The sequence below is a fragment of the Neovison vison genome, chromosome 4 (assembly GCF_020171115.1).
Source record: "Neovison vison isolate M4711 chromosome 4, ASM_NN_V1, whole genome shotgun sequence".
Lineage (NCBI taxonomy): Eukaryota > Metazoa > Chordata > Mammalia > Carnivora > Mustelidae > Neogale > Neogale vison.
Window position 1 is genome coordinate 165,750,880 of NC_058094.1, and position 12,864 is coordinate 165,763,743.

At 38.2% G+C, this 12,864-nt stretch overlaps 1 protein-coding gene across 10 annotated transcripts in view; it reads right to left on the minus strand.

Annotated features, from left to right (window-relative positions):
* ICA1 (islet cell autoantigen 1) overlaps positions 1-12,864 on the minus strand; it is a 144,449-nt gene that overhangs the window by 116,599 nt on the left and 14,986 nt on the right. For 5 of the 10 annotated variants that reach the window (XM_044246102.1, XM_044246101.1, XM_044246108.1 and 2 more), the window contains exons 2-4: positions 8,508-8,609; positions 5,010-5,175; positions 1,089-1,161 (exon numbers count right to left, since the gene is read on the minus strand). In XM_044246102.1, coding sequence (XP_044102037.1) covers positions 1,089-1,161; positions 5,010-5,175; positions 8,508-8,524 — 256 coding nt within the window. In that variant the 5' untranslated portion in view covers positions 8,525-8,609. The remainder of the gene's footprint in view (positions 1-1,088; positions 1,162-5,009; positions 5,176-8,507; positions 8,610-12,864) is intronic. The other 5 variants (XM_044246105.1, XM_044246103.1, XM_044246104.1 and 2 more) reach the window with 2 other exon arrangements.

A 12,864-nucleotide genomic window follows, 5' to 3' on the forward strand; every position in this document is an offset into this window, starting at 1 on the left:
TATTGTTACTTATTTTGTTGCTTAACTTGTCCTAGTTTAGATCATTGGGAGCTTTTTGTGGGGTAGACAGTGGGCTGGGGTGGCAGGGAGATCATTTAGGAAGCTGACACAGCAAATCAAGTAGAACAGTGATGGTAGTGACAGTAGACATGGAGAGAGGATGGAGACTCTGAAAGCTATTCAGGAGACAAAATGGACCAGCATTTAAGACTGACTAGATGTGGGACAGAGAAATGGTGGGGGGATATGTGTCATGTGTCTTAATTTCCTCAGAACTCAAGACTATGGTGTTATAGCCCTGGAGAAGTCTCAGCTCCAACACTTAGTAATCAGTAACATAGAAAACTTACGAAATTCTGCCCTTAAGCCCTAGGACTTTGCACTTCCCCCACAATAGTCTTAACAAAGACTAATGAAGGAAGATTACCAATTGTTACTTTGTGATTATTGGAAAGAGGTCTAACAGCAGTCAGAAATAGGAAAACTTATGTTCTAGTCTTGGAAATACAGAAATTATACTATTAAATCATCTATAAAAGGAAATTTTAAAACATAGTAACACACAATTTGGTATTTCAGAAACAACTGTTGGTAATAAATTTAGGCAGAATCTTGTTCCTCAATAACCCAATCTTCAACTTAAAAAAACTCATGAAGAAGAGCTGCCAACAAAATACAGTTAATAAATTACCTGTATGTGCTTTCTCTCTCCATTTTAAGAGGAACAAAACTGGATATGAGAGCAAGGGCAATCAAATAAAAACAACCCAAAATTTTATAAAATCCACACATTAAACTGAAAAAACTTTCCTATAATTAGGAAAATAAATTGCACGTACTTATCCACAGAAAGCCCAATATAAAGTTCTTGTTACAGTAACTTGCATTTAATGATAACAACCCATGTAAAGGATTTCTGATAAAATTATTAGAGATCCTCCTTCCCATCAATTAAAGAGAAAAGATAGGCACTCTTAAATAGTAATTTCCTTGTCTTACTTTCTAAACATACAAAATGATACATTAAGGCAAAATATCCTGTTTCTTACTGTTTATTTGATCAATAATCATACTTAGGGCATACTTACAACATATTCTCTTTTGATAGAGTACGATTGCTTTAGACAAGTCCAAACAGGTTCTCTGAATTGAGTGAAATAGCTATAATAAAAATACAAACAAAATGCTAAGTTAAAACAGCAGTGAAATAAAAATTATTATCTGAACATAACCAGAGTGTTTAATTTGCCCAATAACAATAAGATCACGAGCCCAAGTATGCTTGGTGTTATATGGTGTACGGTGCAGGAAATGTGACCAAAGTCTTTAAATACATTCCTATTAATCTATATTTACTGGAATTGATCATTTCTGTGATCTAAATTAAGATCTTCAGAACACTTATTTCCTCCAGTTACTGAAATAATAACTGAAAAACAGAAATCCTGAATGAAGGGCTCAATTAGAAGACTTGGTAAACCAGAAACCCAACATTCATTCATAATTTATTTCTTTTACCATTTTTGCTGTCTTCTTTTTTAAATGTGGGATCCCTCAATTAAGAATCATGTTTAAAACATGACATTTGCTACTTTGTGATCCTAATGCATTTTATGGCATGCTTAAACAATTCTATAGGGATTGTTATCCCTATAGAACTGGGTGGTTCAGTTATTAAGTGTCTGCCTTTGGCTCAGGTCATGATCCTGGGGTCCTGGGATCATGCTCCATGCTCAGTGGGGGGAGCCTGTTTCTCCCTCTCTCACCCCTGTGTTTGTGTTCCCTTTCTCTTTATATCTGTCAAATAAATATAAATCTTATTTTTTTTTAATTTTAAAACAACTCTATAAAGAGCAAACAAAAATCAATCAGTTGAATGTTCCATTTAGAAGACATCTGGTAAAATGAAGTTTAGCTAGCAGCTCTTATCACTCCTTATTTTCCCAATGATTTCCTAAGGTACACAGAGAAGACACTTACTATAATGCCAAGACTGTAACAGAAGAAAGTAAGGGAAAAGCAGGTAGGCTAGACTGAGAAGAATCAAACTAGATTTTAACTAACAGTGGTCCTGGTCTTTGCTTCAAAACCCAGATAAGCTCAGGAGAAGATCAAAAGCTACTTCACACTTTCCCCACCTTCTGTCCACGAACCTAGAGACCACAGCTGGTATCAGTTAGAAAACCTGGCAGACACTCTGCCTCTGAAGAGCCACCTAATGAGGCAGAGTAAGGCTTTCCCTTCTTTCCCTCTCTCTCTTTTAGCTTATGGTGGCCATGGTGATGTAATAGTTGTGTCTTTGTATTATGAAGCACTTCTCTATTTGAGTTAAAACAGATGATCTGCTTCATAATAAATATGACCAATTATCTAAAAATTAGATGCACACATATATGCTTAAAATATTAAAAATCATTCTCAGAAATACGATAAAACTTGGTCAGTAAAAATATGAATTTTGCTAAACCTCATTTCATTACTCTGTGTCCCCTACAGAAACAAACAAACAAATAAAAAAAACCCCAGAAAATCAGCAGTTTGAAATTCTTCCTTAGCAAAATGTTTATATCAGGATTCTGGCTCACAAACCACCAACACATAGTAATTCCTGAAGATAGGAGTGAGCGAGTTCAACAATTATGTTCAGGAGTTCTATTGGACACCTGGGTGGCTCAGTTGGTTAAGCAACCACCTTTGGCTCAGGTCATGATCCTGGAGTCCCAAGATCGAATACCGCATTGGGCTCCCTGCTCAGCAGGGAATCTGCTTCTTCTTCTAACCTTCCCTCCCTCATACTCTCTCTCTCTCTCAAATAAATAAAGAAAAATCTTTTTTTTTTTTTAAGAGCTGTTCTGTTGCCATTGTTCTTTTTTAAAAACTGAGGGGTAAATGAAAGGCAATAAAATGCACACCTCTGGAATGTTCTGTTCTGCAGGTTTGCAACTGCATACACTCCAGCAACTACACCCAAACTAAGAAACCACAGACCAGCGACTCCCAAAAGACCCCTCCTAAAAGACGTGCCTGTCATCACTGGTTAGCTTTGTCTCTTCTTGCACTTAAGAGCTGTTTTTGAGAAAATGATTTTATTAACAAGTTTTGACATAGAGTTAAATTAGTGCAATGTTTTTATATTAACTTCCCAGCAGATTATAGTAGAATCTGACCATCATAACTTGGCACAGAAACTTGCTCTGTGCTAGCAAAACAAAAGCTCGTTTTGTTAGCCTTTTATGGATGACTTAGGGTAAGAACACATCAAAATGGTTTGCATGTCATTTATGTATGTCCTCTCTATAAACATCAACACGAAACCTCATTCATGTAACATTCTGAGTCACAGCTAAGTGCTTTAGATGTGATGTGCCTAGGACAGTGGCTACTTTGATTAAAGTATAGTTGGCTTAGTAAAAATGCTGCAAGAGCCTAAGTATAAGTAAAAATTACTGTATTGTGTGTAATGAAGTAATAATTACGTGCTAAATTCCTTTCTGAATAATGTCTATAATTGCTACGCTGTTAAAAAGGAAAAAATAGGGGCGCCTGGGTGGCTCAGTGCGTTAAAGCCTCTGCCTTTGGCTCAGGTCATGATCCCAGGGTCCTGGGATCGAGCCCCGCATTGGGCTCTCTGCTCAGCAGGGAGACTGCTTCCCCCTCCCTCTCTCTCTGCCTTCCTCTCTGCCTACTTGTGATCTCTGTCAAATAAATAAGTAAAATCTTAAAAAAAAAAAAAAGGAAAAAATAAAGGTACAAGACATGAAAAGGATATGCACCATATAATCATTTCAAATAGTGTTCAATAATGAAGAACACTAAAATCAGAACAGACGCCTCCTGGTGCCATGCTTCTCCCGTGTAGCCATCTCCATTAGGACATCCCTATGAAGGCCAGCTTTAATTTAAACAATTCCATTGACAGGGAAAAGGTTGGGAATGAATATTAATTGCACTAACTTGTCCACTGATTCAGTTACTATTTACTGAACGGGCACTGTACCGTGTATCTGGTTGAGTGTACCACGGTGAGTAAGGCTGATATGGATCTCTCAGTGGAAGGGGAGCAGACGAACACATAAACATGTGAGATAATTCCATGAGAGATACATACTATGGATAAGGGCCCTGGGTCTTGTTCTCCCCTCGAATGCAGAGAATGAATTATCCTTCATCCAAATGACAGACCTTTCTATGCCGTCAACAGCTAATATAGCTCCCCTTAAACCTCTCTCTTCCAGTATAACCATGGTTTCTACCATCCTGGCTACCCTTCTCAGAAAAGTTTTTTGAAACCCTGAGCTTTTTATTTTAATATGTAAAATGTTCAAGTTCACTAATTTTAGCTGATGTTAATCTTAGAGATCATTTTGAATTCTTATCAGGTCATGTAACAGTATTTCTCGCGGAAGCAATGAGCATGCTTTTTAAATTTTAATCTAAACTATTGGCAGAATGTCCTGCAAGACAGGTGATTAGTGGACCTTTTACCAGTTATGTTAGTATTTGGGAATCAACCAGATAGGAATTCAGCTTACTGTATTATTAACCAGTCTAACTAAATATCTGCTTAACTAATTCATTCTAGAATTTTCCAGGGTTCAATACTAAGGTTATTAGACCCTACTTTCCAGGACCTTGAGCTGTCATCCTTTCCTCTTTTTTTTAAATGTAAGCATTTGCTTGACCCTAGTGTTGCATTAATCTTTGGTTGAATTAATTTTTTTTAACAAACAACAACAAACAAACATTTATTGAGAGTTTACCACATGCAATGCATTAAAGTGCTTAAAAAACAAATTAACTCAGGTATGCTGGTGGTTACACAAGAATGTGTAGGTTTTTAAAAAATGTGCTGGGATTGAATTTAACTCATCTTAGATTTTCTCCTCATGAACCAGTTGTCTGCCTGTTTTCAAATATAAAGCACATCTACACTTGTCCAGGTTCATGCACTCTAGGACTGTGACCCCAAGGAGGGGGCTGCGCTGAGAATGACAGCAAGAACAGCTCACCTCCAGCTTGGCATCCAGGTCCGCATCAGAGGCAACGACATGCTCATCTTCCTTCTTCCCTGTGGCTTTAATAAAGGCCTGCTTCGTTTCCCAATACTTCTGCTGCATCTTATTTACTACTGACTTATCTTGAGTATATCGATCCTGTAAGTCCCAAGGATAACTGCTAAAAAACACAAAGAGGTATTTTATTCATGACTTTCATAAAGACAAAGCTGTGTTAGTGTGAACAAAGCTATCTCAACATTGTATCACACAACATTCATAAACATAAAGATATTTTCCTTTGTTATTATTATACCAAAAAAGTTAACCAATGCTAATGTACTCTGAAACCTTAAAAGTTAGTGAGGAAACCAAGTGGCTTTCGCAGGAAATCAATAAACTAAACCTTGAAGAGTTTAGCTCTCAGCAGGCTGGACATACTCCCTTTCCAAGTAGAGAAAGTGAGGCCCAACCAGGCAGGGTGTTTGGCTCAAGCAGCCTGTGAGGAAGCGATAAAGCCAGACACCAGCATTCCCTCCACTCCAGCCTTATGGCCAACAGTGAAGTGACAACAGAAAAGGAGAGGTAAGGGGGTAAAAGAAAGTACGTTTGAAATCTGTCCCAGAGGTTCCTAAACAGTCAAACTCAGAGTCAGAAAGTGGAAGATTGGTTACCAGAGGCTGGATGGGGTGAGAGGAAAATGGGAAACTCTTAATGAAGGGTGTCTAAGGTTTCAGTGATGCACAATAAGAAAATTCTAGAGATCTGCTGTAGGACACTGCACCTGCAGTTAATAATACTGTAGTAGACACGGAGCAGAGCTCATGTTAAATAGTCTTACCATAGTCAAAGGAAGTGTAAAAAAATTTTTTTGAAAAATCTGTTACTGATTTCTAATATTAAGACCTTAAATTCTTAAACCCAAGTGTTTAAAATACAGGTAGGAAGAAGCCATTCTTCACGAAGACATACTACAGATCAAATTAAAAAGTATGTAAGGAAGATGAGGCGCCTGAATGGCTCAGATTAAACATCTGCCTTCAGCTCAGGTCCTGGGATGGAGCCCCGTATTGGGCTCCCTGCTCAGCATGGGGTCTGCTACTCCCTTTTTTTTCTCCCTCTGCCTCTGCACATGCTCTCTATCAAATAAATAAATAATCGTTTAAAAAAAGTATGTAAGAAAGAAATTAGAAAAAAATTGAGAATGAATGAAATAGAAATCTGTAAAAGACCAGAACATCGGATATTGACAGAAATGTCACCATTAGTGCTCCCTGCCCCTCTCATCTTGCTTACACCTTCTTCTGGTCTAGAGTTCCTGTTTTTTCTTTCTTTCTTTTCTCTTCTTTTTTTTTTTTTTTTTTAAGATTTTATTTATTTGAGAGAGAGAGGGAGAGAGAAAACATGAGCAGGGGGAGGGGCAGAGGAAGAAGCAGACTCCTGGCTGAGCAGGGAGCCTAATGTGGGACTTGATCCTAGGACCCTGAGATCATGACCAGAGCCGAAGGCAGACGCTTAACCCACTGAGCCACCCAGGTGTCCCTAAAGTTCCTGTTTCATTTGTCTACACAGGACCCCTGGTTTCTCCTTACTGCAGACATGTACCTTCTTCCACTCCACACTATCACCACTCAAAATGTTTCAGATCTGAGTCCTAAAACACAAACTGCTTTATACCACTATGCAAAAATGCCTCTACCTTGAAACTTGATTTATACTCTCCTCCCAGATAACATTTACAATTTTCAACCCACACATTAATTCTTAAAAAGTCAGAAGGAGTTGCAAATAACTTCTTTATAAAGGTTATCATTACAGAAGTAAGATTTGGGGGACTTTCACAGCTTCTGCAGTTAAAAAAAAACTTTTCTGTGTATTAACTTGTCAAATCACTGTGCTATATATCTGAAACCAATGTAACATTGTGTATCTGCTATCCTATAACGACAAAAGTTTTACTATGAGCTCACCTCAGAGAAAATAAGTGGAAGAAACATGTAACTTGTATGTAGAAGAGAGAATCTCTCTACATAATATGTGCATATTAAAAGACTGGAAGGATATACCCTCCAAAACTGGTTATTTCAAGGAAACAGAAATTTTAGAAGTGGGGAATAGGGTGGGCTTCTTTGTATTGTATCTTTTATTTACTTATTTTTGGTGAGAGGTCATGGATGAAAAAAAATTCCATTTTGGAAAAAAAAAAAAAAAGCAACAAAAAGCAAAGGGACTTCAGAGACCCGGCGAACACCCCTCACCTTTGTCATTTAATAGATGAGGTATCTTAGGTTTCAAAAAATTACGAATTCTGCCAGAAGTCTTACAGGATTAAAATCCAGTCTTCTTAATCCCAGTCCAGTGTTCATTTCCATGTTCTCTACAGCCCTTGCATTTCAGCAGCAAGCAATGAAGTGGCACAGTAAGTAAGAGAATGACTTTGGGGAAGGGCCTATTTCTCGGGGCACTCCCATTTCTCTTAGGTGGGTGACTACCTACTTCCCTGGTCTGCTGCCAGGATATGACAGCCATTTTGAGGGTCACAGGATGGAGGTACCCCTTTGTCTTAATGAGGCAAGATGGAATAATTATGAAAAGAGTATGACAACTGTGAGTTAGAGGGCTGTCAAATGGGGATACTTGGAAACTAAATCCCTCAGCCATTTACTAATTATCTTTTAAAATTCATTACGTTTTGTCTTAAAACAAGACATGCAAAAATTCTCTTAAAGTTTGACATTTGATATTACAGAGGTCTTGGGTCTGATTACTTCTTTGCTGAGAGGACAGATTGAAAGTATATTCCTTATTATAATTAACTGTATACTTGAAACATGAAAATATACATCACATATTTTCATGCTATGGATTAGAGATAAAGCATGACAAAGATCTGATTGCCTGGTGGGTCATGGGTTCAAAAGGGTTCAAAAACACTACGTGAGGCAAACCTGGAACCTATAAGAAGTTTAACACGCCGCTGACATGTGCTACAGGCATGTAAGTGACAGTGCTGAACATTGCCATGATCACCACATTTTACTTAACAGCAGCACCTTCCAACTAGGATTGCCTCCCCAGTGTTCAGTTAAAGTCACATTAATGAGTCTGAGTCTGTGTTCACTCACTATTTTAAAGCTGCTGTACATCTAGTTCCCTGATAACACTAATAAGTTGTAAATAAAACAGTGCTAAAAAAAATTCGCTTATTAGATTTGAAAAACTGGTAGTAAGAAAATCCATTGGATTCTCAGAAGAAAAGCTATACATAAATTAATTTCTTAGAGAATATATATTACATAAGAACTTAGAGTATATTTGGTTATTTGGTTTCCATATTTCATTTAGAAGGGATGTTGAACTTGACTATGCCCCATATTGGATAGGGGTTAACAGATTATTTACTGCTAGTGTGACTCTTGATTTTTCTAGTCAACAGCATTTATTGAGCATATATTATGTGCTTTCCTCTCCCACTAGTCTCTTCCACTTTAGAAAAGACAACACATTACTTACCATTTGTGTCCTGACATGTTTTCTTCTTCTTCTTTTTCTACTGTTGATGATTTAGGGAGAAGGGGCAGGGAAAAAGCATGAGAGGGTAAGTTATATTATGACCTGAAATAAAACAAATATGTTTAACAGTTAACACACTATATTATATGTTAATTTGACTATAAAATTTTTCAATCTGAGCCATTTCTAATTATGTTTTAGGGGCCAAACACTATTACACAGTATTACTGTACCCTGGTGTCGAGAATAATTTAACACTGGAAGAAATATCCCAAATGAAGTGTAAGAAGTAAACAGGTAGAATGAATGAGAACAAGAGGTTGCAGAAGACTACATAAAATATGAGATCACAAAATGCAAAATGATACTATATATTGCTAAAGCATTCAAATATCACATAGTAAAGGTATAAAAATTGCCTAGGAATGATAAATACCAAATTCCAGATAGCAGTTACTACTGCAGAAAGGGATGGGCGATATGATTTGAGAGTGGTACACAGGGGCTTCAACTGGACTCATAATGTTCTCTTTGTTAAGCTTGGTGGTGAGTAGACTGCATCTGTCTGCCTCTTTACAGATTCTAATTTTATAAATGTGCTCACTCTGGCAACATATATATTAAAATTGGAACAATGCAGAGAAGATTAGCATGACAAAGTCCAAACCAGGAAATCCCACCCACCCAACTGTCCACCCAAGGGAAATGGAAGGCAAGAAATACAAAGGACCACGTGTTAACTGTAGAGTTGGCGGGGATGGAGGGGGGCAGCTGTGGGAATACAGACTTGCTGGTGCTTCTTCTTCTTCTTTTTTTAAAAGATTTTATTTATTTATTTGTCAGAGAGAGTGAGCACAGGGAGACAGAGAGGCAGGCAGAGGCAGAGGGAGAAGCAGGCTCCCCGCTGAGCAAGGAGCCTGATGTGGGACTCAATCCCAGGACGCTGGGATCATGGCCTGAGCTGAAGGTAGCCACTTAAACAACTGAGCCACCCAGGCGTCCCTTGCTGGTGCTTCTTAATCTGTTTCGGGTTCCAGGAAGGGGAGAAAAGTGGGTTCTTGATGATTAAGACTGAATCCTGTGTTTGGCCTTTGTCCATGCTGCTGCCTGACTGCATGTTCCCTCCCAGGGACTGACCCTCAGCCCAAGCTGCCCTTGGTAAGTGGGCTCTGGCACAGAATACTGTACTTGCTGAGGTTCCTTATCAGTGACCAGGAAGGAAACTGGTAATTACCACAACTCGTTCAGTATATGAGGGTACTGGCCTAGCCATAGGAAATCCTTGTCCTAATCCCTTCCTGACACCCAGGAAAATCACTTTCAATTTTTTATTTCTAACTTAATTTTTGAAATAGTCCTTAGTTAGCCAGAAAAGGAAACAAAATAAGTATTTCACAACAACATTTCTTAAAAATGAGCCAATGAGCCAGCACATTGAAAACAAAACATACACACAATACAAAAGGCTAAAGCGAGATACTAGGAAGGGTTAAAAGGAGGAAAATGTGATTATTTGTGTTTTTACCAGCCTAGCATTGTATTTTCACCTCATCAGTAAACATGAGGGTAACTGTGCCACTGTCTTTCACTCCCTTTGCTCTACTCCGGAAAGCTAGCCAGCCTTACTGGTAGAGCAAACCAACCCAAACATACTTGCCTACCAGTTTCTATAGAGACTGGAGAGCTTGCCGCCTAAAGGAATGGCCTCTGGCCAGGCACAGAATGCTGGTTGCTGGAGGGAATGCCCAGCACACAGAGGGAACGCTTCTGGCTATTCCACAAAATCAGTCTAGTTGTTCTTCCTCTACCCCAGAAAGGGTCCTGGCAATCAGTATCCCTAAGATGACCAAAAATTTCTTAGAGTTTTATTTTTGCCGCTTTTTAAAAATGTTTTAAGGGAACTAAATGAAAGTGCTAAAACTCTAGGTCTCAGGTGTGGGGGCAGGAGGAAGGAAGATATTTTCCCGGGGTGTCCGCAAGCCTCTGAAATGAGGAGAGCCAGTCATCAGCATCTCTCTGCCTCCCAGAGGGCTTCCACGTTTGTGGACAAGTTGCCTTGGGAAGGACATTCGCGATAAGCAAGCCCTGCCCTCTACTCTGTACATCATCGGGAGACCGCCAGCTTCTAGTCCTCTCAACACCCACACAGCTTCCCTGCAGGTACACACTTCCCTTAGCTCAAAGCTTCTAACAAAATTTCTTAGGAAAAAATATTGTTCAAGGAAACAAATTATATTCTTTTCTTGAGTCCAATTTCACCATGATCTATTAGTAGAGACTTTCTGAATAATTTTTAGTTGCGGTAAAAACCATATAAATACATCCTTTAAAATGAGTAAATGTACCTTACAGAATTGTTAACTATATGCACATTGTCATATAACAGATCTCCAGAACTTTTTCATCTTGCATGGATGAAACTCTGTATCCATCGAATACCTCATTTCCTCTACCCCCTAACCTCTGGCAAACACCATTCTTCTTGTTTCTATTAGTTTGACTATTTTGGATACTTTATAAGTGAAATTATGCAGAATTTATCTTTACTATGATTGGTTTATTTTATTTAGCACAATGTTGTCAAAGTTCTCTAACCTATGATAGGTTTTCCTTCTTTTTAAAAGTAGAATAATATTCTATTTTATATATAAAGCATATTTTCTTTATGCAGGCACTGATAGACATTTAGCTTGCTTCCGCATCCTGGTTATAAATTATGTTGTAATGAACATGGGTGTACAAATATCTTTTGAGATCCAGGGTTTTTTATTACGTATATACCTACAAGTAAGATCGTTGGATTATAGGGTAATTCTAGTTTTGATTTTTTGAGGAACCTCCATATTTTTTTCCACAGTAACTGCACCATTTTAAAATCCCACCAAGAGTGTTCCAAGGGTTTCATTTTTCCACATTCTCCCCAGCACTTATTTTTCTTCTATTTCTTCTTGCTCTTTTTTTTTTTTTTTTTGAAAGTAGCAATCCTAATTCACAGTGTCAAAATCACTCCTTTAAAAAAATCATTATGGGGGCACCTGGGTGCCTCAGTGGGTTAAGCCTCTGCCTTCAGCTCAGGTCATGATCTCAGGGTCCTGGGATTGAGCCCCACATAAGGCTCTCTGCTCAGCAGAGACCTGCTTCCCCCCCCCTCTCTGCCTGTTTTTCTGCCTACTTGTGATCTCTGTCTGTCAAATAAATAAATAAATTTTAAAAAAATCATTATGGGGCACCTGGTTGGCTCAATGGGTTAAGCCTCTGCCTTCAGCTCAGGTCATGGTCTCAGAGACCCACATCAGGCTCTCTGCTTAGCAGGGAGCCTGCTTCCCCCTCTCTCTGCCTGCCTCTCTGACTGCTTGTGATCTCTGTCAAATAAATAAAATCTTTAAAAAAAAATCACTAGAATTCTCACCTATTCACTCATTTCAGTTCATCAGTTTGGTTGTACTGGGCATGCACTGAGCATCTAGTTAATATGTACCAGGTGCTGTCTAGCCTCAGGTAACTTATAGTCTAAATCAGCTCTGTCCAACAGAAATACACTATGAGCTACATATGTAATTTTAAATGATTAAATGGCAATGTTATAAAGTGAAAAGAAATACTAAAAAATTGTACAGTATTTTACTTAACCCAATATATCTAAAATGTTATTTCAATATATAATAAAAAAAGTACTAATGTTTTATTTTGCATTCATGTTTTTGCACCAAGTCTAAAATCTGGTGTATACTTTATGCTTACAGAACATCTCAATTGAGATTAGCCACATTAAGTGCTCAATGGCCACGTGTGGTTAGTGGCTACAGTATTGGACAATGCAGGCTAAGCAGGGATATAAACATAATTTTTGGATCCAAGAGACTGTTGATATTTGCAAGGGACATATAAAAAAGACCTTTGTGACTCCCCAAATTTGTAAAATCTGTTGTTAGAGAAGTCATTTCCCCAAAATACAATAAAATCTATAATTAGCTAATACGTCAATTCATTGATCTGCAAAGAAGGCTATATCTCCATTTCTGCCACAAGACACTTGGGAAATAAGCCCCAAATGAATGCTATCATGTCTCGAGCATTTTAATAGCACAGAGAAGACTTCCTAAAGTTCTGTTTGTGGCCACATTACTTTGGGAGATAAGCAAAGAAGAGCAAGCATCAAGCTGCTTATGGACTTGCCATGGCATTAGTGCCATGAAAGAAAAAAAAAAAAGTTAAATTCTGCACAACGTGACCACATGAATATCTATGTTTCACTAAATTCTGTCTCTCCAAGGAAGACAAAGCAGATGAGCCAATAAGAATTAAGATCTTCTCAAAGAAGTAGGGCCCCAAGAGTTAAGAGATCAATAGAAAGCAA